At 38.3% G+C, this 26,839-nt stretch overlaps 1 protein-coding gene across 14 annotated transcripts in view; it reads left to right on the top strand.

The window, feature by feature from the left end:
- The first annotated feature begins 605 nt into the window (after positions 1-605).
- The window catches only part of VSIG4 (V-set and immunoglobulin domain containing 4), an 85,788-nt gene continuing 59,554 nt past the window's right edge, over positions 606-26,839 (top strand). For 12 of the 14 annotated variants that reach the window (XM_012106594.4, XM_042241642.1, XM_042241646.2 and 9 more), the window contains exons 1-3: positions 606-740; positions 5,358-5,714; positions 14,601-14,663. In XM_012106594.4, coding sequence (XP_011961984.2) covers positions 686-740; positions 5,358-5,714; positions 14,601-14,663 — 475 coding nt within the window. In that variant the 5' untranslated portion in view covers positions 606-685. The remainder of the gene's footprint in view (positions 741-5,357; positions 5,715-14,600; positions 14,664-26,839) is intronic. The other 2 variants (XM_012106598.4, XM_004022038.5) reach the window with 2 other exon arrangements.

Genomic DNA, 26,839 nt, shown 5'->3' with positions numbered 1-26,839 from the left:
CAGAAACTTTACCCTTACCACCAAAGAGGTAGAGGTATCAGAGAAAGTTTCCCCTATAGGAGATGTGGGGGTATATCCCCCCATAACAGCATTATTCATGAGCTTACAAATTATTTAAGCACTAATATATAAAAATATCTTTCATAAACTTAATCTCTTGCATTCTGAGGCCCATAGACACCCATTCCCAACTCTTTGTTTTTTTTACATAGACTGAATAGACAGGGGTTAACAGTACGACTGCTGAATATTGCATAGGCCGGCAAAGTTGATCTATTCTTCCTGGGCACACCAGTAAGGAAAATACTCCCATAGTGGAGGAAGCACACTCATCCCAAACGTTATTCCTCAACCTCATCTTGTTGAGGAAACACAATAAACACAGCTTAATCAAAGACCAGAAACTCCTATTGGCTGCAAGGAAAGTCAAGTCAATATTTTAGCAACGGGAAGAATTGCTTCACTCACAGTTAAAACTCCAACCCCAGGCAGGGTAGGGAGGGGGAGCTCATGTGACTTGTACTGAAATAGGGAAGGAAGGGGAATGTTAGATGCGACTGGGAGTCCATGTGAGAGATATAAGGAAGAAAAGGAAGTAAGCAAGCACAGACTCTGGAAGCCATCAGGAGTTCATCTTTTTAATATCAGGAGGCAAGAAGAAAGGACAGAAGTGGCTCTGGCTGTGATGGGGCTCTTACTGGGCCTGCTGCTCCTGAGCCACCTACTGGTGGTCATCTATGGTAAAGTAGTAAAAGGGGGTCTGGCTGCCACTTTTGGCACAGGCAAAAATGGGGGAGTGGGGAGAGGTGGGATTGAATGCCTACTGAGGAAAGCCTACACCTGCTAAATGAGTCACTGTTCTCAGCCAATGCTCCAAATTCTGTCAGCTTTGGGCAGAAGGGAGGGAAGTGGTTGAAGCTTATTGAGGAAGCCAGGAGATAAGTTTGGGTAGAAACTGGAAAGGATCGTCCCCTGTAAAACATACACATTATTTTCTAGTATTTATTATATCTCAGGGACATTACAAAATGTTCCCAACATCATTTAATTCCCTTCCCCACTTATTGCCCTTCACCTAAAATTCTACCACTATATGTTTACCTCTATGCTCCCCGGTTTGGATCTTTGTTAAGATATACAGGCTCTGAATAAGTAATGTTGTTAGGAGCTAGATGGGACCTTAGAAGTAACTTAGATCCACCATTCAGTGTTATGGACAAGTGCTCAGAATATTTGTTCACATACTTGCAGTGACTGAGAATCCACTATCTGTCCAGACCATCTAGTCTATCCAATCAACTGTTGGAAAATTCTTCCTTGTGTTGAACTAAATCAATTCCCTTGTGTCTTCTTTCAAAGGATCCCAGCCTTATTTCTTGGAGACACAAAGAATATATCTTCTCCATGTTCTGACAGGTCTTTAGAATGCTGTGGACAGAAACAATATTCCTTTGGTTCATCTCTTCTCTAAGTTGAACAGCTTTAGCTTCTTCAAGTGTTCTTCACAAGACTTGGTTTCTTATCACTTCCTGGGATGACTCACTTCCCTGTGGACATGCCACAGTTTGTCTGGGGTAATTTGTCCAACTTAATGCTGAACTTATATATCAAAAGAGGATTGACTATCTCATAGCAGCATTATTTTCTGAAATCCTACTGTATCTTCATTTATATCCTTGAGAACTGAAATAGCCTTTTAGGAAACTGCTGCTGCTGCTGCTAAGTCACTTCAGTCGTGTCTGACTCTGTGTGACCCCATAGATGGCAGCCCACCAGACTTCTCTGTCCCTGGTATTCTCCAGGCAAGAATGGAATGGGTTGTCATTTCCCTCTCCAATACATGCATGTGTGCTAAGTCACTTCAGTCGTGCCTGACTCTGCAATCCCATGGACAGCAGCCCTCCAGGCTCCTCTGTCCATAGGATTCTCTTGACAAGAATACTGCAGTGGGTTGCCATTTCCTTCTCCCTTTAGGAAACTAAGCCTGAGCAATAGCTAAGTGAAATTCGCTATAGGGTAAAAGGATCCTTGATTCATCCCTGCTTATTCCATATCCTTAGAGGGATAGACTAGATGGGTGCTAACTTGGTGCTATTTAGGTGGTTAGAAAGAATCCAACTTCCCATAACTGACTCAGATCAAGTCACCTTGTCCTGGAGCTCTGTCATCCATCAAATTCTACAACCTCAGAGTTAGAAGAGACACTGAATTAAGTCACCCAAGAAGGAAAATAATTTGTTCCAGGCCACAGAGCATTAGCAACAAAGTTAATGCTCCCTAAAAATGAGTGTTCTTTCTACAACTACAATGTTTTCACTCTCTAATACATTTTAGAGTGCACCTCTCTACTTTCTCCAAATCAGTTGATTTGAGCTTGGAATTAAAGAGAAAGGACTGGAGCTCAGAGGACCATTTTGTAAATGTTAAATTCAAATCACGTGTGTGTGTGTGTGTGTGTGTGTGTGTGTGTGTGTGTGTGTGTGTGTGTATTGTTCCCTCTATAGCCTGTGGAGGTCATTTAGACCTAGAAGCAGGTCTATCATTTGTGTGGAGAGTCTTACACCACAGACCTGAGACTGAGAAAAAACTGGCCTATAGCACCTTCCTTCTCCCTTAATCTCAGTGTCCCCAGCTCATCTGTATAGTGAAGAGATCAGTTTGGCTGATCTCAAAACACCCTGCCAGGTGGACAACTCTGGAGGACTGTGGTTTCACTTCTAAAAAGCCTCTCGATTTAAGACATATGTTGAAATAATAAAAATAAATCCTAATATTTGCATTTTATAAATACTATCAACATTTTTCAAATATCTATTATGTACGCTAATTCTCTATTGTGTGGGCATTATGATAGGGGGAGAGAGGCCAGACAGAGATGTTCAGGGTCATCAGAAGATCTCACTGCCTGTTTGATAATATGAGGATGAAAATTTTAAGTGGAGCCCATAATAGATCTCATAACCACCCAAACCAGGCCTTTCCTTGCTTTAGGATCATCACACAAGCCACAGTTATCTTTACTTTTTAAAGTCCAGGTCCCAGGACTAGTGTGGGCCCCAGTACTAGCCCTTCTTTCTCAAGTCGAAACACTTTCCAACAAAACCCTTTGAGTCAATGCCCAGCCCTTTTCTTTCTTCTGAAGGGATGAAATAGTTGAATAATATTCAATCTCCTGAGGGAGGATAGCTAAGCTCTGAAGTTGTGAGAAAGATTTCTCAGAAAGCAGTTGGCAGATGAGAGAATCACTTTTTAGGCTGTCAAGAGGATATTTTCTAGTCCTAGGATAGCACTATTAAGCCATATCAAATAGATCCAGATAAGAAGGTGCTTGTTTCAGTTGTAGTTGGTAGATTAATCAGTTTAAAAAGTAAGGAGGCAGTGTGGCATCTGAAAGACTTCATTCTAGTCTTCCAGGCTTGGCTGTGCCCCTACTTTCTGTATGACTTTGAGTAAGCATCTTTCTTTCACTGAGCCTCAGCTTGTCCATATGTACCATGAGGGAATGTGACTAAGTGGATTCTATAAGCCCTTCTAGCTATGCCATACTGGAAGTCTCCAAATTCCATCCTGCCTGGTACTTCAAACCCTGTTGTACCAAGTACCTCACCATTTGGTGGTTTGCAAGGATCCATAATGGGCAAAGTGTGTCCCCAAGAGTTGGGAATTTCCTGAAATAGATCTTCCCCTACCCAACTTTCCAGGAAAGTGATTAGTATTTCTTAATTTGACCTACATTTCACATTGACTGCCAAGCTGCCTTGTTACTAAAGTGTCCTCTCTAGTTTTCCTACAACCAAGGGATGACCTATGACCTGTCCATAACTCGATAGGTCCCAGCTGGTTGTAAAGAAGTTTTACTAGAGTCTCTGTTGAGGGCACAGGCCAAAGGCTAGACTTTAGCATTCCCATTGATAGAAGCCCCGGTATTTGGCAATACATTCTGGGAGCCAGAACACATTCCCCCACTCTATCTTTTGTCTGTTTGATTAAAGCCTGGGAATTTTAGGCTATATAAAAATCTTTATTTGATAAGGGTTTCCCTGGTGGCTCAGTTGGTAAAGAATCTATCTACAATGCAGGATACTTGGGTTTGATCCCTGGGTCAGGAGCATCCCCTGGAAAAGAGAATGGCTACCCACTCCAGGATCCTTATTTGGAGAATTCTATGGACAGAGGGGCATGGTGGGCTACAGTCCATGGAGTTGCAAAGAGTCAGATATAACTGAGCGACTAACACTTTTAGTTTCTACACTTTGAAACTACCTCTCCTAAGAGAGATATAAAGACATATCTAAATACAATCCTTCGCTCCTGACTCCAGTTAAGTAAAACACAAAATCCTCAAGATAGAAGCTTATGGATGGAAATTGTTAATGGAAGGTGGTATCTCTCTCAACACCCCCAACTTTTCCCCCTTAGTTTCCTTTCTCAGCAAGCCAAGAAACAATCACCCTTTGGCCCTACCACCATTCCTACCAGGCAGCTCTAGGATTATACTCAGAGCCTTTGCTCGTCCAGATATTTTCCTCTCCATTCCTCCTCAAGATGAAATTTTCCAATGTACTTTTGCTGAGAACTCAGAGAAACCAAAAGGAAGATAAAGAAAGGATAGAAATCAGAAAAAAATATCAAGCTTACAAATTGCATGTTTTCAACATTTAACAATAACTAATGATTTTGCTAAACAGAAATGCATCTTATACAAGTTTCCACCCTGAGAATTGTCCTTTGCCTGCCTCTTTCTTCCCTTCCAGAAAATAATTTTACTGCAAGGACCCAATCACGGAGCCTTTCTGAGGGAGCAGTGACGAATAAGCAGGGTAGATAGTCCTTTCTTTCTGAATCCTAAAGCCACTGCATTTCTCCAAGTACATAATTACATGCAGTAAAATAGCTCAGACCCGATTGCTCAGTGTTTGCTCCCATACTTCTTTTGGAAAGTGTTGAAAGGGTTTTTTTTTTTTTCATGGATTTGCAGAATATTAGACTTTGTAGGATCCTTAGAGTTCATTCCATTCAGAATTTCTATATAATATATGAAATAAATAGGTCCACCATGGTGTAAATGGACTTACACATGGTCACTTCAAAGCAAGGAAGTAACAGGAAAAGAACCTGAAACTCACAAGTGCTAAAAACAAACAAACAAACGAACAAAAAAACTTTAGGGCTTTCCTTCTAAGGACTGGTTCTGATTGATGAGAGAGCTGGCAGAGAACAAAAGATCATGGGAAATCCGAACCTATGAGTTAAGGGTGTGTTTCTCAGATCCCTCTTGCAGCCTGCCACTGCCATCTTTGATCTCAGATGAGTGTACCATCTGTGTCTTCTTCCTTCTTCTGTTCCCCCCTCTTCAGGACATCCCATCCTGGAAGTGCCTGAGAGTGTGACAGGGCCTTGGAAAGGGGATGTAAATATTCCCTGTACCTATGGTCCTCTGCAAGGCTATACACAAATCTTAGTAAAGTGGCTGGTAGAACGTGGATCTGACTCAGTCACGATTTTTCTACGTGACCCCTCCGGAGACCATATTCAGCAAGCAAAGTACCGGGGCCGCCTGCATGTAAATCATGAGGTTCCAGGAGATGTGTCCCTCCAACTGAATACCCTGGAGATGGATGACCGGAGCCACTACACATGTGAAGTCACTTGGCAGACCCCTGATGGCAACCAAGTTGTGAGAGATAAGATCGTTGAACTCCGAGTCCAGAAACGTGAGTTACTATGGGTGTTAAGAAAGTACTGGTAAGCAAAGACCCAATAAAGGACTGCAATCCTAGCAAGTCCTGAGAAACCCATAGACCTTAGTTTACCTCTACATAGTCTCTCTTCAGCTATATGTGCTAATCAGAAGTAGTGAACAGGATAGTTTCAGGGTTATCACTCTAGTGGCAGAATTTAATAAATGTTGGGAAGGTTTTCTGGCCTTCAAATCTCTACTCCTTCAAGTGTTCCAGAAATTCCAGCACCCATAGCCTGATTGTATCCTTGGACTCTCTTAAAACTCATAAAAATAAGTATATCTGATCAGGTTATCAGAGAATGTATAAATATTAGCAGAGAAACTCTGGGGAAGGGTATGCATGGATTAGTCAAGATAAGCTAAGCTAGCTTGACAATTTTACAAAAATCTGACCCCTGGTCATCCAAAACCTCAGATAAACCAAAAACTCTGAACAAAAACAAGCAAACAAAGCAAAATGAAAAATGAACCCAAAACAAAAAAGTTGTTTGGGCTTTGTTTTAATCAGTTTATTTTTTTAACTACAGATAGCAAAAATCCCCAAATAATACAAAATGATAACTTTTTCCAAGGTAATTCTTTTCATTTAAGTTGTCTTATTCCCTTTTATTCCCCACATCAGCAGCCCTTTATAGTTCCCTTTGCAGAGATATTCATAACCCTAGACTCAACATGGATGACAGCCTTGTGTTCTCATATCCTTGCAACTTCCCAGAGCCTCCTCTTTTGTCTTCCCTTTTCAATACCTGTTTCTAAACACACAGTGATGTCTGACAGTGGCTGTGGCTTCACAGTACCCAAAGGAATGAGGATTAGCCTTCAATGCCAGGCTTGGGGTTCTCCCCCCATTAATTATGTTTGATACAAGGAATAGACTAACAACCAAGTACCCATCAAAGTAGGAATCTTCAGCATCTTACTTTTGAAGTCTGCAGTGGTAGATACTCAGGTTTCTATTTCTGTACTGTCAAGGGCTGGTTAGGCTCTGAGCACCGCAGTCACACTGTGAAATTTGTGATCAAAGGTGAGCAACATTCTTTCTTGGTGAGAATCTCAGTGGACTACCTTGCTCCAGAGATATATCAACATAATGCCCTTATCCCGGAGAAAATCGATTGGGGCAGAGTGGGGAGGGAAGGTTGTTCATTTACTAAAGAAAAATTCTAGACTGGTGCAATAACACTGGAGACATTGCCTGTCATGTTGTAGGTTAAGTAGATGAAAATGGTAAAGGGAAAAGTAATAGTTACTAAGTACCCTTATTTGCCATATACAATGCACAAGAAGTTTGCACATGTTTTCTAAATGAATCCCACAATTATCTCATGAGATAGCTATCACTACTCTTATTTTACAGAAGAAGAAACTACAGGTCAGAAAGGGAAATCTACTTGTCCAGGGGCTTACTGCTTGGAAGTTCAAGGCAGGATTTATACTCAGATTTCATGTTCTTCCACTATGTCTGATTGCCTCTCGTGATTGAACCTATACCAGTTTCTGGGCACCTTTTGGGATACTTTTTATTGGTTTGTTTTTGTTGTGCTTTGTTTTTGTTTTTTGTTTGTTTGTTTGTTTGTTTGCTGCTGTTGTTTTTATTTTGTTGCTTGATTGTTCAGTTTTGCTTTATGAAATAAAGCCCAGATCTCTGCACAGTTTCTTTAAATCTCCCCTCTTTTTCCCTAAAGCCAAATGCAAATTCTGGTTGAAGTCTAATCAAGGTCTGAATGTTTATTACAGAATTATTTGGAAACACTGCAAATTGTGTACATAAAGATTGTAGACTGGAATTTAAATGAACAGCCCAGCACTGATATGGCCAAATGAATCTTGTTGCCCTTCAAGAAATCTCCTTGGAAGGGAAGATACTTATTCCAAGATGGTTTTTATTTCCCAAAACAAGTTGAGGGCTAACTTCCTTTAGGAGATTATCCTCAGAGCCTCCTGAAAATTATTATCCTCAGAGGATATCTGTGTGTAACAAAAAGTAAGAAACTGTCTCCTTCCATTTGGGTTCAGTTCAGTTCAGTCACTCAGTCGTGTCCGACTCTTTGCGACCCCATGAATCACAACACGCCAGGCCTCCCTGTCCATCACCAACTCCTGGAGTTCACTCAGACTCATGTTCATCGAGTCGGTGATGCCATCCAGCCATCTCATCCTCTATCGTCCCCTTCTCCTCCTGCCCCCAATCCCCGCCAGCATTAGAGTCTTTTCCAATGAGTCAACTCTTCACATGAGGTGGCCAAAATATTGGAGTTTCAGCTTTAGCATCACTCCTTCCAATGAACATCCAGGACTGATCTCCTTTAGAATGGACTGGTTGGATCTCCTTGCAATCCAAGGAACTCTCAAGATTCTTCTCCAACACCACAGTTCAAAAGCATCAATTCTTAGGTTCTCAGCCTTCTTCACAGTCCAATTCTCACATCCATACATGACCACAGGAAAAACCATAGCCTTGACTAGATGGAACTTTGTTGGCAAAGTAATGTCTCTGCTTTTGAATATGCTATCTAGGTTGGTCATAACTTTCCTTCCAAGGAGTAAGCGTCTTTTAATTTCCTGGCTGCAGTCACCATCTGCAGTGATTTTGGAGCCCAAAAAGATAAAGTCTGACACTGCTTCCACTGTTTCCCCATCTACTTCCCATTAAGTGGCTGATATTGGTTTGAGACTCCTGTTTGGCTTTGGCCTGCAGGGATTTGTTTGCCAAAGTTTAGATGTAGTGAGAATGTGTGTGCTGTAAGTTTTGGTCTGTTAGTTTAGGAAGGAATAAAGGCAGTCTCATCCTGAGAGAAATTTTTGGACACTGGTCCAGTTATTTGAGAGATGACAGTCTGGTCAAGCAGAGAAAGACATGGCCAGAAAGTTAAAAAAAAAATGTGTACTTCATAAAAAGACAAGTTGAACATTCTCATCTTTCTATATTTCTAGCCCATTTAGGCATGACATTGCTCACAACCAATCAGCCTGTCTATTCCTTTTCCAGTCCATGTTTACAGGCAATAAAACTGTTAGGCAGTGCTCACAACTGACCTCTACTGATGGATAAGGAAATTGAGGCCCAGAGAAATTAAATCCTTTCCTGCTCTCTGATCCAAGTTACTTTCTCTTGGCTTCCTTACCTACCTTCTCTTCCACCTCAACATGGTTCCTTAAGCCTGGTCACCTGATTCATCTCTGTCCTACATATACTTCACACTCTGTGTTATTCCCCAATTCTGGAAAAAGTACAGAGATGCATTGGCCTCACTTTAGTTTCATACTCTGTCATCTACTGCTTGTCCCTGTGCTATATGTCAGTCAATTTCCTCATCTATGTCCCATTTCTTATAGCAGCTATTCAGAACAATTTCTGCCTTATTTCATATTTTAACCTTGCTCCCAGAAAATGAGGTCACCTTCTCCTTACTTGAGAAGATCCAGATCCCCACCCTCAAATGTGAATTCTTTCAAGCACCCTCTCTGCTTCAACATTCCCTTGCTCATTCCCTCTTGGCTCAGAGTAAGATATATCTTTTTCTCCACAGAAAAATCCTTTACCTCAGCTCTTAACCTCAAGTACTCTAACTCCCTGCTTCATCCATTATCCTCTACCTAAACCTTTATATATATATATATATATATATATATATACATACACACATACACACACACACACACACACATATATATATATATAATAGATGTATATGTGTATTATGTGAGCTTAATGTACATATATATGTAAATAACATCCACAATGGCTCAGATGGTGAAGAATCTGACAGAGAGACATGGGTTCAATCCCTGGGTTGGGAAGATCCCCTGAAAGAGGGCATGACAACCCACTCCAGTATTCTTGCCTGGAAAATCTCATGGACGGAGGAGCCTGGCTGGCTATAATCCACGGGGTTACAAAGAGTTGGACACGACTGAGTGACTAACACCTTCATTTCAACATATGTGTCATTAAATAAAATTTTACATCTGCCACCCCATCTCTCACTCGTGGCCACTACCAATCTACTAAAACAAGTAGCTTTTATTCTGTCCCACCTTATTTAGTCCAATATAACTTTGTAAACTGGAGTCATCAGTTACTTCCAAATCTCCAATTTCACATCTTTGCTCCTCCTCTCTATTCACATCTTTGCTCCTTTGTCATGAATTAAATGTCCATGTAAGTGTGAGCTTATTTTTAGGCTCTCAATTTTGTTTCATTGATCTGTGTGTCTGTTCTTGTGCCATTATCATACAGCTTTGATTACTATAGTTTTGAAGTATAGTTTGAAATCAGGGAACACGATGCCTCCAGGTTTATTCTTCTTTCTCAAGTTTGTTTTAGGTTATTCTGCATTTTGGGGGGGTTCCACATAAATTTTAGACTTGTTTGTTTCAGTTCTTTGAAATGTACCATTGGAATTTGGGCAAGGATAGTACTTAATCTGTAGATTATTTTGTGTAGTATAGATATTTTAAAAATATTAATTTTTCCAATCCAGAAAAATGGGATATCTTCTTATTAAGTTGTGTTTTCAATTTCTTCTGTCAGTGTCTTACAGTTTTCTTTGTACATGTCTTTTAACATCTTGGCTAAATTTATTGCCAAGTATTTTAATTTTGATACAATTATAAATTGGACTATTTTTTTCACTTATCTTTCTGAGAGTTATATAGAAATGCCACAAATTTCTGTATATTGATTCTGTATTTTATTATTTTACTGAATTCATTTATTAATTTTATTTATTTCTTTTTTGACTTTATGTTTTTATTTTTATTTATTTTTTAATATAAATATTTTCATTTTAATTGGAGGTTAATTACTTTACAATATTGTATATGCTTTGCCATACATCAACATGAATCGGCCACAGGTATACACGTGTTCCCCATCCTGAACCCCCCCTCCTTCCTCCCTCCCCGTACCATCCGTCTGGGTCTTCTCAGTGCACCAGCCCCAAGCATCCAGTATCATGCATCAAATCTGGACTGGCGATTCGTTTCATATATGATATTACACCACTGCTGGGCATACACACTGAGGAAACCAGAATCCAAAGACACACGTGTACCCAAGTGTTCATCATAGCAGGACATGGAAGCAACCTAGATGTCCATCAGCAGATGAATGGATAAGAAAGCAGTGGTACATATACACAATGGAGTATTACTCAGCCATTAAAAAGAATACATTTGAATCGGTTCTAATGAGGTGGGTGAAACTGGAGCCTGTTATACAGAGTGAAGTACACCAATACAGTATACTAATGCATATATATGGAATTTAGAAAGATGGTAATGATAAACCTGTATGCAAGACAGCAAAAGAGACACAGATGTATAGAACAGTCTTGGACTCTGTGGGGAAGGGAGATGGTGGGATGATTTGGGAGAATGGCATTGAAACATTTATTAATTTTAAAAGATTTTTGGTGGTCTTTAGGATTGTCTTTATACAGTATCATGTCTCTTTTCAAATAGTAAGAATTTTACTTCTTCCTTTCCAATTTGGGTACCTTTTTGTTTTCAAAATTGTTTCCTTAATTTTATTTTTGGGGTTTTCATTGCTAGGGTGCAGAAGTACAACTGATATTTGTATATTGATCTTATATCCTACAATTTTGCTAAACATTTATTCACTCTAATCATTGTTTTGTGGATTCTTTAGGTTTTTCTTTATATGATTTTGTCATCTGAAAATAGAAATAATTTTATTCCTTTCTTTCCAATTTGGATGCCTTTCATTTGTTATTCTGGCACAATTTCTCTGGCTAGTACCTACAGTTCAATGGTGAAAAAAGCATGGCAAGAATGGGAATCATTGCCTTCGTTGTGATCTTACAAGAAAATATTCTTTATTTCAACATTAAATATGATGACAGATGCCTTTATTTTGGTAAATGTTGCTTGGGTTGAGAACATTTTCTTATTCATAGCTTTTAGAGTGCTTTTATAATCAAAAGGTATTGAATCGTGTCATGTTCTGTGTCTATTGAAATGATTGTGTATTTCTTTTCTTCTTTATTTTATTAAGAGAGTGTATTATCTTGACTCATTTTCAAATGTTGAAGCAATCTTGCATTCCTGGATAAATTGATCATGGTACAGAATCCCTTTAATATCCTGCTAGATTTGGTTTGCTAGTATTTTGTTATGGAATTTTGCATCTATATTCATAAGGAATATTGGTTCTTAGTTTTCTTTTGTTTTTATGTCATTATGCAATTCCATGTGATATGATAAAAATGATCTCATATACTGAGCTAGGAGGTGCTACCATACCCATTCTTTGAAAGAATTAGTGAAGAGTTGGCATTATTAAAAAAAAAAATGGTTTGTAGAATTCACCAGTGAAACCACACCTGGGCTTAATCTTTACTTTATATGAAGTTGTTTGATTAGCAATCCAATCTTTTCACTCATTAAAAATCTGCTTTTTTGATTTCCTATTTCTTCTGTATTCAGTTTCAGTAGATTGTGAATTTCTAGGAATTCACTGTTTGTATCTTAGTTAATCTATTGTCATACAGTTATTCATGGTATTCTCTTGTCATTCTTTTTACTTCTACAAAGTAGATATATCCCCATTTTCATCAAACATTTTAATAATTTGAGCCTTCTTTCTTTCTTTCCTTTCAGTTTGGTCTTGCTAAAGGCTTGCCAATTATTTTGATCTTTTTCAACAATCAAACTTTGGTTTTGTTGGTTCTCTTTATTTCAATTTTCTATTTCATTTATCTCTGCTAAATATTTGATTTCTTCAATATGCTTATTTTCTGCTTAGTTTTCTCTTCTATTTTTAATTTTCTTTTGAAGGTGAAAAATTAAGTTATTAATCAGAATTTTTTTTTAATTTTTTGGTGTAGGTATTTATGGTTAAGTACTATTAGCTATAGTACCTAAGTAGTACCAAAATACTATTTTCACTGTGTCCAATAAGTTTTGATATGCTGTGTTTTTATCTTCAATAATTTGCAGGTATTTTCTAATTTCCTAATGATTTCTTATTTAATCCATTGATTATTTAGAAGTGTTTAACTTGCACATATGTTTACATCTCCCTAATTTCCTTCTGCTCTCTTTTCTAATTTTATTGTATTATGATACATTATTATAATTGCTTCAAATTTATTGAGACTTATTTTATGGCTTAACATATATGGTCTATTTTGGATAATGTTCCATATGCACTTAAACAGGATGTGTATTCTGCTGTTGTATTGTGGAGTGTCCTGTAAATGTCTTTGGGTCTGTTGGGTAACAGTATTTTTCAAGTCTTTGATGTCCTTGCTGATCTTTTAGCTCGGTATTCTATCCATAGCTGAAAATGTGGTATTCAAATCTCAAGCTGTCACTTTTAACCAACTACTTCTCCTTAAATTGCACTCACTGTTTGATTCATGTGTTTGGGGGCTTTGTTGTTAAGAGCAAACATGTTTATAATTGCTGTGTCATTGATTGACTGATCCTTTCATAATTATAAAATGCACATTTTATAATTATGAAAGGATCAGTCAATCAATGACACAGTGAGTGCAAGAAGCACAAGCTGAAATCAGGATTGTCGGGAGAAATATCAATAACTTCAGATATGCAGATGACACCACCCTTATGGCAGAAAGTGAAGATGAACTAAAAAGCCTCTCGATGAAAGTGAAAGAAGAGAGTGAAAAAGTTGGCTTAAAGCTCAACATTCAGAAAACGAAGATCACGGCATCTGGTCCCATCACTTCATGGGAAATAGATGGGGAGACAGTGGAAACAGTGTCAGACTTTATTTTTTGGGGCTCCAAAATCACTGCAGATGGTGACTGCAGCCATGAAATTAAAAGACACTTACTCCTTGAACTGTGGTGTTGGAGAAGACTATTGAGAGTCCCTTGGACTGCAAGAAGATCCAACTGGTCCATTGTGAAGGAGATCAGCCCTGGGATTTCTTTGGAAAGAATGATGCTAAAGCTGAAACTCCAGTACTTTGGCCACCTCATGCGAAGAGTTGACTCATTGGAAAAGACTCTGATGCTGGGAAGGATAGGGGGCAGGAGGAGAAGGGGACGACAGAGAATGAGATGGCTGGATGGCATCACTGACTTGATGGATGTGAGTCTGAGTGAACTCCAGGAGTTGGTGATGGACAGGGAGGCCTGGTGTGCTGCGATTCATGGGGTCGCAGAGAGTCAGACACGACTGAACTGAATTGAACTGACTGAATAGTATAGCTACTCTGGCTCTATTTTGTTTGCTGTTTACATGGCATATTGTTTTTGCATTTTTTAAAATAACAAATCACTTGTGTATTTTGAATCCTAAATATGCATAGCTTGTAGTTGAATTATGTTCCTTATCCATTGTTCAAATCTCTGCCTTTAAATTTGAGAATTTAATGTTTACATTTAATGTAAGTGCTGATAAGATAGGGTTTTTGTTTGCCAATGTGCTATATATCTTGTCTTTTCTCATCCCTTTATTCCTTCATTACTTCTGTTTTGGGTATTAAATAGATATAATATAGTGTACTATGCAATTCCTTTTGTTGTTTCTCCCATATATATTTTGTAACTTTCTTGGTGGTTGTCATGGGGATTATTATTAATTCTTAATTTACTACAATCTAGTTTGAATTCTTGCCAACTTAATTTTAATAGCATCTACAGCTTCATTTCTACATAATTCCATTCTCCCTCTTTATACTGTTATTGTAACAAATTACATATTTATGTATTATAACAATATCAGCATAGGCTTTTAATTATTGTTCCTGTATTTGTCTTTTAAATCAGATAGAATAAAGGGGTTACAAATAAAAAAAATACATTTATACTCTTTCTACATTTACTTAGATTAATTACCTTTATTTGTGTTTTATTTCCAGAGAAGGCGGTGGCACCCCACTCCAGTACTCTTGCCTGGAAAATCCCATGGACAGAGGAGGCTGGTAGGCTGCAGTCCATGGGGTCGCAAAGAGTCGGACATGACTGAGCGACTTCCCTTTCACTTTTTTTTTTTAATTTTTATTTTTACTTTATTTTACTTTAAAATACTGTATTGGTTTTGCCATACATTGACATGAATCCTCCAAGGGTGTACATGCATTCTCAAACATGAACCCCCCTCCCATCTCCCTCTCCATAACATCTCTCTGGGTCATCCCCGTGTACCAGCCCCAGCATCCTGTATCCTGCGTCGGACATAGACTGACCGACTGAAATGAACTGAACTGAACTGAACTGATTACCATCTTTCTAAATTCCATATATATGTGTTAGTATACTGTATTGGTGTTTTTCTTTCTGGTTTACTTCACTCTGTATAATCGGCTCCAGTTTCATCCACCTCATTAGAACTGATTCAAATGTATTCCCTTTAATGACTGAGTAATATTCTATTGTGTATATGTACCACACTTTTCTTATCCATTCATCTGCTGATGGACATCTAGGCTGCTTCCATGTCCTGGCTATTATAAACAGTGCTGCGATGAACATTGGGGTACACGTGTCTCTTCCGATTCTGGTTTCCTCAGTGTGTATACCCAGCAGTGGGATTGCTGGGTCATATGACAGTTCTATTTCCAGTTTTTTAAGGAATCTCCACACTGTTCTCCAAAGTGGCTGTACTAGTTTGCATTCCCACCAACAATGTAAGAGGGTTCCCTTTTCTCCACACCCTCTCCAGCATTTATTGCTTATAGACTTGAACCCAAAGATAGCAGCCATTCTGACTGGTCTGAAATAGTACCTCATTGTGGTTTTGATTTGCATTCCTCTGATAATAAGTGATGAGCATCTTTTCAAGTGTTTGTTAGCCATCTGTATGTCTTCTTTGGAGAAATATCTGTTTAGTTCTTAGACCCACTTTTTGTTTGGGTCTTTCATTTTTCTAGAATTGAGCTGCAGGAGTTGCTTGTATAGTTTTAAGATTAATTCTTTGTCCGTTGCTCTGTTTGCTATTATTTTCTCCCATTCTGAAGACTGTTTTTTCACCTAGAATCAGTGAACTAAAATGGACTGGAATGGGTGAATTTAACTCAGATGACCATTATATCTACTACTGCAGGCAAGAATCCCTTAGAAGAAATGGAGTAGCCATGACAGTCTGAAATGCAGTACTTGGAAGCAATCTCAAAAATGACAGAATGATCTCTTTTCATTTCCAACGCAATTCATTCAGTGTCACAGTAATCCAAGTCTATGCTCTGACTAGTAATGCTGAAGAAGCTGAAGTTGAAAGGATCTATGAAGACTTACAAGACATTCTAGAACTAATACCCAAAAAAGATGTCCTTTTCTTTATAGGGGACTGGAATGCAACAGTAGGAAATCAAGACATACCTGGAGTAATAGGAAAATCTGGCCTTGGAGGACAGAATGAAGCAAGGCAAAGGCTAATAGAGTTTTACCAAAAGAACACACTGGTCATAGCAAACTCCCTCTTCAAACAACACAAGAGAAGACTCTACACATGGACATCCCCAGATGGTCAATACCGAAATCAGATTGATTATATTCTTTGCTTCCAAAGATGGAGAAGTTCTATACAGCCAGCAAAAACAAGACCAGGAGTTTACTGTGGCTAAGACCATGTGCTCTTTATTGGCAAATTCAGACGTATATTGAAGAAAGTAGAAAAAGCCATTGGACTATTCAAGTATGACCTAAATAAAATCCCTTACGAGTATTCAGTGGAAGTGACAAATAGATTCAATGGATTAGATCTACTAGATGGAGTGCCTGAAGAACTATGGACGGAGGTTCATGACATTGTACAGGAGGCAATGATCAAGACCAACCCCTAGGAATAGAAATACAAAAAGGCAAAACCGTTGTCTGAGGAGGCCTTACAAATAGCTATGTAAAGAAGAGAAGTTAAAGGTAAAGGAGAAAAGGGAACATATACCCATTTGAATACAGAGTTGCAAAGAATAGCAGGGAAAGATAAGAAAGACTTCCTCAGTGATCAGTTCAGTGAAAAGAAATAGAGGAAAAGAATAGAATGGGAAAGACTAGAGATCTTTTCAAGAAAATTAGAAATTTCAAGGGAACATTTCATACAACGATGGGCACAATAAAAGATAGAAATTGTATGGACCTAACAGAAGCAGAAGATATTAAGAAGAAGTGGCAAGTATGCACAGAAGAACTATATAAAAAAGATCTTCACATCCCAGATAATCATGATGATGTGATCACTCACCTACAGCCAGACATCCTGGAATGTGAAGTCAAGTGGGCCTTAAGAAGCATCACTATGGACAAAGCTAGTGGAGTTGATGGAAAAAAAACAGTTGAGCTGTTCCAAATCCTGGAATATGATGCTGTGAAAGTGCTTCCACTCAATATGCCAGCAAATTTGGAAAACTCAGAAGTGGCCACAGGACTGGAAAATGTCAGTTTTCATTCCAATCCCAAAGAAAGGCAATGCCAAAGAATGCTCAAACTACCACACAATTGCACTCATTTCACATCCTAGTAAAGTAATGCTCAAAATTCTCCAAGCCAGGCTTTAACAGTACATGAACCATGAAGCTCCAGATGTTCAAGGTGGATTTAGAAAAGTCAGAGAAACCAGAGATCAAATTGTGAACATCTGCTGGATCATCAAAAAAGCAAGAGAGTTCCAGAAAAACATCTATTTCTGCTTTATTGACTATGCCAAAGCCTTTGACTGTATGGATCACAACAAACTCTGGAAAATTCTGAAAGAGATAGGAATACAAGACCTCTTGTCCTGCCTCTTGAGAAATTTGTATGCAGGTCGGGAAGCAATAGTTAGAACTGGACATGGAATGACAGACTGATTCCAAATCGGGAAAGGAGTATGTCAAGGCTGTATATTGTCACCCTGCTCATTTAACTTATATGCAGAGTACATCATAAGAAATGCTGGGCTGGATGAAGCAAAGCTGGGGTCAAGATTGCCTGCAGAATATCAATAAGCTCTGATATGTAAATGGAACCACCCATATGGCAGAAAGTGAAGAAGAACTAAAGACCCTCTCTATGAAAGTGAAAGAGGAGAGTGAAAAAGTTGGCTTAAAGCTCAACATTCGAAAACAAAGATCATGGCGTCTGGTCCCATCACTTCATGGCAAACAGTTTGTGAAACAGTGGAAACTGTGAGAGACTTTACTTTTGTGGGCTCCAAAATCACTGCAGATGGTGACTGAAGTCATGAAATTAAAAGATGCTTGCTCTTTGGAAGAAAAGTTATGACCAACCTAGACAGCATATTAAAAAGCAGAGACATTACTTTGCCAACAAAGTTCCATCTAGTCAAAGGTATGGTTTTTCCAGTAGACATGTATGGATAAGAAAATTTGACTACAAAGAAAGCTGAGCACCAAATAATTGATGCTTTTGAAATGTGTTGAAGAAGACTCGAGAGAATCCCTGGACTTCAAGGAGTTCCAACCAGTCCCTCCTAAAGGAAATCAGTCCTGAATATTCATTGGAGGGACTGATCCTGAAGCTGAAACTCCAATCCTTTGGCCACCTTATTTGAAGAACTGACTCATTTGAAAAGACCCTGATGCTGGGAGAGATTGAAAGTGGAAGGATAAGGGGACGACAGAAGATGAGATGGTTGGATGGCATCACTGACACAAAGTAGATGAGTTTGAGCTAACTCCAGGGATTGGTGATGGACAGGGAGCCCTGGCTTACTGTAGCATATGGGGTTGCACAGAGTTGGACATGACTGAGCGACTGAACTGAACTGACCATTTTCTAATCAAGTTACTTTCTTGTTGTTGTTATATTGAATTATATGAGCTCTCTATATGTTGGGCATTAACACTTTATCTTTTTTTTTTTTAATTTTTACTTTTACTTTATTTTGCTTTACAATACTGTATTGGTTTTGGCATACATTGACATGAACCCGCCACGGTTGTACATGAGCTCCCAAACATGAACCCCCCTCCCGCCTCCCACCCCACATCATCCCTCCGGATCATCCCTGTGCACCAGCCCCAAGCATCCTGCATCCTGCATCGAACATAGACTGGCCATTCTTTCCTTACATGATAGTATACATGTTTCAATGCCATTCTCCAAAATCATCCCACCCTCTCCCTCTCCCTCAGATTCCAAAAGCCTGCTATACACATCTGTGTCTCTTTTGCTGTCTTGCATACAGGGTCATCATTACCATCTTTCTAAATTCCATATAAATGTGTTAGTATACTGTATTGGTGTTTTTCTTTCTGGCTTACTTCACTCTGTATAATCGGCTCCAGTTTCATCCATCTCATTAGAACTGATTCAAATGTATTCTTTTTAATGGCTGAGTAATACTCCATTGTGTATATGTACCACAGCTTTCTTATCCATTCATCTGCTGATGGACATCTAGGTTGTTTCCATGTCCTGGCTATTATAAACAGTGCTGCGATGAACATTGGGGTACATGTGTCTCTTTCAATTCTGGTTTCCTCGGTGTGTATGCCCAGCAGTGGGATTGCTGGGTCATAAGGCAGTTCTATTTGCAATTTTTTAAGGAATCTCCACACTGTTCTCCAAAGTGGCTGTACTAGTTTGCATTCCCACCAACACTGTAGGACGGTTCCCTTTTCTCCACACCCTCTCCAGCATTTATTGCTTGCAGACTTTTGGATCACAGCCATTCTGACTGGTGTGAAGTGATACCTCATTATGGCCTTGATTTGCATTTCTCTAATGATGAGTGATGTTGAGCATCTTTTCATGTGTTTGTTAGCCATCTGTATGTCTTCTTGGAGAAATGTCTATTTAGTTCTTTGGCCCATTTTTTGATTGGATCGTTTATTTTTCTGGAATTGAGCTTCATAAGTTGCTTGTGTATTTTGGAGATTAGTTTTTTGTCAGTTGCTTCATTTCCTATTATTTTCTCCCATTCAGAAGGCTGTCTTTTCACCTTGCTCACAGTTTCCTTTGTTGTGCAGAAGCTTTTAATTTTAATTAGATCCCATTTGTTTATTTTTGCTTTTATTTCCAGTATTCTGGGAGGTGGAACATAGAGGATCCTGCTGTGATTTATGTCGATGAGTGTTTTGCCTATGTTCTCCTCTAGGAGTTTTATAATTTCTGGTCTTACATTTAGATCTTTAATCCATTTTGGGTTTATTTTTGTGTGTGTTGTTAGAAAGTGATCTAGTTTCATTCTTTTACAAGTGGTTGACCAGTTTTCCCAGCACCACTTGTTAAAGAGATTGTCTTTACTCCATTGTATATTCTTGCCTCCTTTATCAAAGATAAGGTGTCCATATGTGTGTGGATTTATGTCTGGGCTTTCTATTTTGTTCCATTGATCTATATGTCTGTGTTTGTGCCAGTACCATACTGTCTTGATGACTGTGGCTTTGTAGTAGAGCCTGAAGTCAGGCAAGCTGATTCCTCCTGTTCCATTCTTCTTTCTCAAGATTGCTTTGGCTATTCGAGGTTTTTTGTATTTCCATACAAATCTTGAAATTATTTGTTCTAGTTCTGTGAAAAATACTGCTGGTAGCTTGATAGGGATTGCATTGAATCTGTAGATTGCTTTGGGTAGTATACTCATTTTCACCATTTATCATTCTTAGTTACAAATATTTTATCTCATTCAGTAAGCAGTCTTTTGTTTCATTGATGTTTTTATTTTTTTTTTTGTACAAAAGGAATTAATTAGGTCCCATTTGTTTATTTTTGCTTCTTTTGTTTTAGGGGACAGATGGAAAATAATACTGCTATGTTGTTTTTCAGTTGCTAAGTCATGTCTGAACCTTTGCGATGAGACCCCATGAACTGCATAATACCAATCTCCCCGGTTCTTCACTATCACCTGGAGTTTTCTCAAACTCATGTCCATTTGGTCGGTGATGCTATCTAACCATCTCACCCTCAGCCTCTCTCTTCTCTTTTTGCCTTCAATCTTTCCCAGCGTCAGAGTCTTTTCCAATGAGTTGTCTTTTCACATGGGTTGGGCAAAGTATTGGAGCTTCAGTTTAAGCATCAGGCATTCCAATGAATATTCAGAGCCGATTTCCTTTAAGATTGACTGGTTTGATCACTGTGCAGTCCTAGGGACTCTCAAGAGTCTTCTCCAATACCACAATTTGAAAGCATCGATTTTTCAGCACTCAACATTCTTTATAGTTCAACTTTCATATTTGTACATGACTATGGGAAAAACAATAGTTTTGACTGTACAGAACTTTGTCGGCAAACTTGTGTCTCTACTTTTTAATATGCTCTCTAGGTTTTTCATAGCTTTCCTTCCAAGGAGCTAGTGTCTTCTAATTTCATGGCTGCAGTCACCATCATCAGTAATTTTGGAAACCAAGAAAATAAAATCTGCAACTGCTTCTTCTTTTTTTTCCCTTCTAATTGCCATGAAGCATGGGACCAGATGCCATGATCTTTGTTTTTTGAATGTTGAGTATTAAGCCAGCTTTTTTATTCTTCTCTTTAACCTTCATCAAGAGGCTTTTTAGTCTCTCTTTGCTTTCTGCCATTACAGTGGTATCATCTTTGTAAGTATAGTGATGTCTCTGCATTTTAACACATTGTATGTGTATTTATTTAACTACTATGCAGAGTACATCATGTGAAATGCCGGGCTGGATGAATAACAAACTGGAATCAAGATTGCCAGGAGAAATATCAACAACCTCAAGTATGCAGGCAATATCACCCTAATGCCAGACACCAAAGAGGAAATAAAGAGCCTCTTGATGAAGATGAAAGAGGAAAGTGACAGAGCTAGGGTAAAATTCAGTATTTAAAAAAAATGAAAATCATGACATCCAGTCCCACTACTTCATGGCAAATAGATGGGCAAGCAATGGAAACAGTGACAGATTTTATTTTCTTGGGCTCCAAAATCACTGTGGATGGTGACTGCTGTCATGAAATTAAGACATTCTCTCCTTTGAAGGAAAGCTCTGACAAACCTAGACAGTATTAAAAAGCAGAGAGATTACTTTGCCTACAAAAGTATTTTTAGTCAAAGCTATCATTTTTCCAATAGTCATATACAAATGTGAGAGTTGGACCATAAAGAAGACTGAGCACCAAAGAATTGATGCTTTTGAATGGTTGTGTTGTAAAAGGCTCTTGAGAATTCTTTAAACAGCAAGGAGATCAAACCAGCCAATCCCAAAGGAAATCCGTCCCAAATATTCATTGGAAAGACTGGTGCTGAAGCTGAAGCCCCAATACTTTGGCCAAAAAGACTCATTGGAAAAGACCGTTATACTGAGAAAGGTTGAGAGCAGGAGAAAGGGATGACAGAGGGTGAGATGTTTGGACGACATCATGGACTTAATGGATATGAGTTTGAGCAAGCTCAGGGAGATAGTGAAGGACAGGGAAGCCTTGTGTGCTACAGTCAATGGGGTTGCAAAGAGTCAGATGGGGCTGCAGTCAATGGAGTTGCAAAGAGTCAGACACAGCTGAACAAGAATAAAAAAGTAATAAAAATAAAAATGTCAATAAAAAATAAAAATGTCAAAAGTTTTTTGACATTACATAGCATTTTAAAATATTTTGTCTATGCTTTTCTATCCTCTTCAGTAACTTCCATTATGTGTATATTGGTACATTTGATAGTGCCCTGCAGTTCTCTGAGGTGCTGGTCATTTTTCTTCATTCACTTTCCTTTCTGTTTCTCTAATCCGCTAATTTCGATTGTCACCAGTTTTACTGATTCTGTCTTCTGCCTGTTTAAATCTGTTTTAGTGAATTCTTCTTTTTAGTGGGTTTTATTCTTTCAGTTGGGCCTTCCCAGGTGTCAGAAGTGGTAAAGAACCCAACTGTCAATGCAGGAAACATAAGAGATGCCAGTTTGATTCCTGAATTAGGAAGAGCCCTTGGAGGAGGGCATGCCTACCCACTCCAGTATTCTTGCCTGGAAAATCTCATGGAGGGAGGAACCTGACAGGTTACAGTCCATAAGATTGCAAAGAGTCATACATGACTGAAGCAACTTAGCATGCATGCATTTTTTCAGTTATTGTATCTTTCACCTCCAGGATTTCTAGTTTGTTCCTGTTTTATAATTTTTGTTTAATGACATTTTATACTTGGTTTGAAGTTTGTAACATTGCAAAGGAGGACATGACCAAAACTATCCCAAAGAAAAAGAAATGCAAGAAGGCAAAATGTTTGTCTGAGGAGGCTTTCCAAATAGCTGAGGGAAGAAGAGAACTGAAAGGCATGGGAGAAAGGGAAAGATATACCCAACTGAATGCAGAGTTCCAGAGAATAGCAAGGAGAGATAAGAAGGTCTTCTTAAATGAACAATGCAAAGAAGTTTAAGATGACAATAGAATGGGAAAGACGAGGTTTCTTCAAGAAAATCAGAGAGATCAAGGGAAATTTTCATGCAAGTTTTGGCATGATAGATGACATAAACGGTAGGGAGTTAACAGAAGCAGAAAAAATTAAGAAGTGGCAGAACTCTGCAAAAGAGGTCTTAATGACCCAGATAACTATGATGGTGTGTTCACACACCTAGAGCCAGACATTCTGGAGTGTGAAGTCAAGTTGCCTTAAGAACATGACCACAACAGACACAGCTAATGAATATGATGGGATTCTAGCTGAGTTGTTTAAAATCCTAAAAGATGATTCTGTAAAAGTTCACACTTAATATGTCAGCAAATATAGAAAACTCAGCAGTGGCCACAGGACAGGAAAGGCCAGTTTTCATTCCAATCCCAAAGAAGGGCAATACCAAAGAATGTTCAAACTACCATACAGTTGCACTCATTTCACATGCTAGTAAGGTTATGCTCAAAATCCTTCAAGCTTGACTTCAGCAGTACTTGAATTGATAATATCCAGATGTACAAGCTGGGTTTAGAAAAGGCAGAGTAACCAGAGATCAAATTGTCAACATTTGGTGGATCACAGAGAAAGCAAAGGAATTCCATGAAAATATCTACTTCTGCTTCATTGACTATACTAAAGCCTTTGACTGTGTGCATCACCACAAAGTGTGGAAAATTCTAAAAATAATGGGAATATTCATTGGAAGGACTGATGCTGAAGCTCCAGTTCTTTGGCTATCTGATACAAAGAGCAGAGTCATTGGAAAAGACCCTGATGCTGGGGAAAATTTGAAGAGAAAAGAAGAGCATTTCAGCAGATGAGATGGTTAGATAGCATCACTGACTCAATGGACATGAATTTGAGCAAACCCTGGGAGATAGTGAAGGACAGGGAAATCTGGTGTGCTGCAGCCCATGGGGTCACAAAGAGTCAGACACAACTGAGTTACAGAACAACAACTTGGTTTGAATTTCCCTCATTATTTTAGTTTTTTGGACATAGTTTCCTTTATTTCATTTTTTTAAATAACAAATTTAGTTGATTTAAAGTATTTTTTTCTAATGAGTCCAGTATCTATACTTCCTCAGAGAAAGTTTCTATTCATTGCTTTTTTTTTTTAACATGTTTATGGACTATATTTTCTAGTTTCTTTTTTTTTAATTTTAATAAATTTATTTATTTTTAAATTAAACAAAGATGAATATTTTTAAAGATAAAAAGTACAACTCACAAAAATAGATATCATAAACCATGAGATACCTAACAGCAAAAAAACAAAAATACATAAAGCAAAAACCTCAGAAGAAATATAAGGGAAAAGAAAAAATATGTAATCATAGTGAGACATATTAACATTTCTCTGAGAATATTTTATCAAATGCAGAAAAAATAAAAAAAAGGAGCATCTTGATGATGTAGTCAATAATTTAAATACAATTGATTTCTATTTATATAAATTTACAATAATTTTATATCTTACAAAATGTATTTAAAATTTTATCTCATATGTTGCTATTAGATATCCATAGGACATTTAGAAAAACTGGTAAACAATACTAAATTTCAAAATGTAGAAATTTTTGTGTGATTCCCTTATACATATATGCATATATTATCTTTGAGATTATTTTCCATTATAGGATAATATAAGATATTGACTATATTTCCCTCTGCGACACAGTAAACCTTTGCTGCTTATTGATTATCTATTTTCTTAAATTATAAATCTAGCATTCTATTCATACTAAATCAAATAAGTGGAATCAAACTGTCACAAAATTTTTTTAGTTAGGCAGAAGTTCATAAGTTTTCTAATATATATATATATATATATATATATATATATTATACATATTATTTACAGTTGTCTAAGCCTCCTGATGGGAGGGACTGGTGGTGGGAAAAACTGAATACTCTACTCGGCAAGACTCTCTCCTTAAGATTTGATGGAGAAATCAAAAGCTTTCCAAACAAGCAAAAGTTAAGAGAATTCAGCACCACCAAACCAGCTTTACAACAAATGCTAAAAGAACTTCTCCAAGCAGGAAGCAAGAGAAGGAAAAGATCTACCTACAGTAAATGAACCCATATGAAAAGACTCTGGGCATTGATGAGATATAACTGGGGTTCGAATATTTCCAGAACCAATAAAAAACTTTTTTCTCATCACAAAAAAAAAAAAAAAGAAAAGAAAAGAAAATGAACCCAGAACACAAAAACTGTAGTTTTGCACTTAAATGCAAATGAGTTAAATGCACCAAACAAAAGACATAGACTAGCTGAGTAGATGAAAATATGTGCTTCCACTTATCACTCTGCTTGATCCTCCCCCCTGAGTTGTATGTAATTGTTTTATATTATTAGGCTAATCATGTTCCCATTATGGCTTGCAATTGCAGTTATTTATTTATTTATTTATTTTGGTCCATCTATCTTCATTTCTTTTCATTCTTTTCTCTATATTCTGTTCTGCTGCAGTGATTTTCACCTTTCTGTCCTCCAGGTCAGTTATCTGTTCTTCTGCCTCAGTTCGTCTGCTATGGATTTCTTCTAGTGTATTATTCACCTGTTTGTTCTTCAGTTCTTATAGGTCTTTGGTAAACATTTCTTGCATCTTCTCAATCTTTTCCTCCATTCTTTTTCTGAGATCCTGAATCATCTTCACTATCATTACTTTGAATTATTTTCCTGGAAGTTTGCCTATCTCCACTTCATTTAGCTGTTTTTCTGGGGTCTTCTCTTGTTCCTTCATCTGAGACATAACTTTTTATTTTTTTCATGATGATTAACTTTCTGTAATTTGGTAGCCATCAGACTGTGCATCTTCTCTCTTCTCTGTTTGCCCTCTGATGGAGGAGTATAAGAGGCTTGTGTAAGCCTCCTGATGGGAGGGACTGGTGGTGGGAAAAACTGGATCTTGCTCTGGTGAGCAGAGCCTTGCTCAGTAAAATTTTAATCCAATTATCTGCTGATGAGTGTGGTTGCACTCCCTTCCTGGTAGTTTTTTGTCCAGAGGTGACCCAGCCCTTGGGTCTACAGGCTCAGTAGTCTGGCTAATGGCAACCTAGGAGGATTTACACCAAGGAGGACCTTCCCAGACTGATGTTGCAAGTGCCCCCATTCCTGTGGTGATCCCCTGCAGACCCACACCTCCACAGGAGACTCTCCAACACTAGCAAGTAGTTTTGATTCAGTCTCCTGTGGGGTCACTACTCCCTTCCTCTGAGGCTTAGTGCACACAAGCTTTTGTTTATGCCCTTAAGACTGGAGTCTCTGTTTCTCCCAGTCCTGTGGAAGTCTTATGATCAAATACTGCTGGCCTTCAAGGTCAGATTCCCTGCATTTTCCCAGTCTGTTTGTTGGGTCCCCAGGCTGGGGAGCCTGACATGGGGTTCAGAATCTTAACAACAGTGGGAAAACTTCTCTGGTATAATTTCTTTCCAGATTGTGGGTCACCCACCCGATGGGTAAGATATTTGATTTTATTGTGATTGTACCCCTCCTCCCATTTTGCTATGGCTTCTTTGTCTTTGGATGTGGGGTGTCTTTTTTTGATAGGTTCCAGCATCCTCCTGTTGATGATTGTTCAACAGCTAGCTTCGATTTTGGTTCTCTTTCAGAAGGAGATGGTGCTCTACTCTGCCATCTTTAACCAGAAGCTCCATACTTTCTAGTTTCTTTGTATGTCTCATATTTTGTTGGAAATTTGACTTTTTAAATAATATAATGTGACAAATTTAGAATTATGAGTCTCTGTCTCTCTCCAGGGCTTGCTTTTGTTGCTGCTTTCTGTACTAATTGCTATTTGTTTGTTCAATAACTG

The sequence above is a fragment of the Ovis aries genome, chromosome X (genome assembly GCF_016772045.2).
Source record: "Ovis aries strain OAR_USU_Benz2616 breed Rambouillet chromosome X, ARS-UI_Ramb_v3.0, whole genome shotgun sequence".
Lineage (NCBI taxonomy): Eukaryota > Metazoa > Chordata > Mammalia > Artiodactyla > Bovidae > Ovis > Ovis aries.
The sequence above is the reverse complement of the archived record's forward strand: the minus strand, read 5'-3'. Positions and strand labels throughout refer to the sequence as shown.